At 35.3% G+C, this 1,317-nt stretch overlaps 1 protein-coding gene across 1 annotated transcript; it reads right to left on the bottom strand.

Moving 5' to 3' along the window:
* Positions 1-278: 278 nt before the first annotated feature.
* LOC129232969 (uncharacterized) lies at positions 279-926 on the bottom strand. Its single transcript, XM_054867057.1, has one exon. The coding sequence runs from the start codon at positions 924-926 to the stop codon at positions 279-281; it is 648 nt and encodes a 215-aa protein (XP_054723032.1).
* Between the last annotated feature and the right edge of the window lie 391 nt (positions 927-1,317).

Here is a 1,317-nt window from a genome sequence, read left to right as displayed (position 1 = left end):
AAACCTAAGGGATCGAAAATGCGACTGGCTACCTGAAGCAAAAAACACTTGGTATTTGTTTGTTTCTCCAAAAAAGTTTCCAGATGTTTGGAATCAAAATAAAAGCTGTCGGTGTCTGTGTTCCAAGATATTCCTAGCACCTTCAAGGAATCATTTTCTAAAACAATGTCACTTGATTCTTCCACGGACAGTCCCGATTCCCTCCAAAGATCTCTAAGCTCCTTGGAGCTCGTTTGAAACTTTCGGAGATCCATTCCAGCTTCTAAGAAAATATCCCTTTATTCCATACTGACTTGAAGCGCTCCTTCAACGTCTTCGTGACCTCCTATGAGATCATCTACATATAGGCATTCATTCAATAATTTGTAAGCTTCAGGGTGTGTCTGCTCGTATTTAGAAATGTGATATTTAATTGTTCCGGCGAAAAGGAACGGGCTCGAATTTAAACCGAAAAGAACTCTTGTAAATTTCAGAGTCTTCAAAATATTTTCGAACCGACTAACATCTCTGTCTTCCTCACAGATTTGAATTTGCAAAAATGCTTGTTTTATATCACTGATAAATCCAATAGGGAAATTCCGGAAGCGAATCAAAAGTTCGAAAATATCCGGATTCAAATTTGTTCCGGACTCTAAGCAATCGTTAAGAGAAATCTCTCCTGGGGCATGCGACGATGCGTCAAAAACTATTCTTAATCTATTGGTTGTTTTATCTTCTCGCACAACACATCTATGTGGTAAATAAAATATTGGATTATCAGTTATAATATCCTGCTCATCTACAAATTCGATAATATTTTCAGCCAAATAATTCTTCAATATCAATTCATAATCATGATGTAAGGAATTATTCCTCAGCAATTTATTTTTCAAATGGAAAAATCGTCTTTTAGCAACTTCTTTATTATCATCTAAATTTTGCTTCATCCCTTGTTTCCATGGTAATTTGACTGTATAACGGTTATTTTCTGATACTTGATAGTGGAATTAAAGGATTCCATAATATCAGATTTGATGCTGCCTACAATAGTTTCTGATTCAATCCCTAAACTTTCTAACTGCCAAAACTGCGCAATTTGATCACTAAAAGTATCTTTATTGACAAGAACATTCATTGTCAAAAGATCATTATTTGACGAATCAGTTTGTCCATGCGAGCTCCATCCAAAAATTGTTACTACAGCAACGAGCCTTTTATCGAGACGTTGAATTCGACCAGTAACTACATCGTAATAATAATCTGCGCCAATTAAAATCTCTATTTCCTTCGAATCAAATTCTATGGAGTCCGCTAGTTGTAATTTTTTCAAGTGTTTAT

Source organism: Uloborus diversus, unplaced genomic scaffold (genome assembly GCF_026930045.1).
Source record: "Uloborus diversus isolate 005 unplaced genomic scaffold, Udiv.v.3.1 scaffold_1415, whole genome shotgun sequence".
Classification (NCBI taxonomy): Eukaryota; Metazoa; Arthropoda; class Arachnida; order Araneae; family Uloboridae; genus Uloborus; species Uloborus diversus.
The sequence above is the reverse complement of the archived record's forward strand: the minus strand, read 5'-3'. Positions and strand labels throughout refer to the sequence as shown.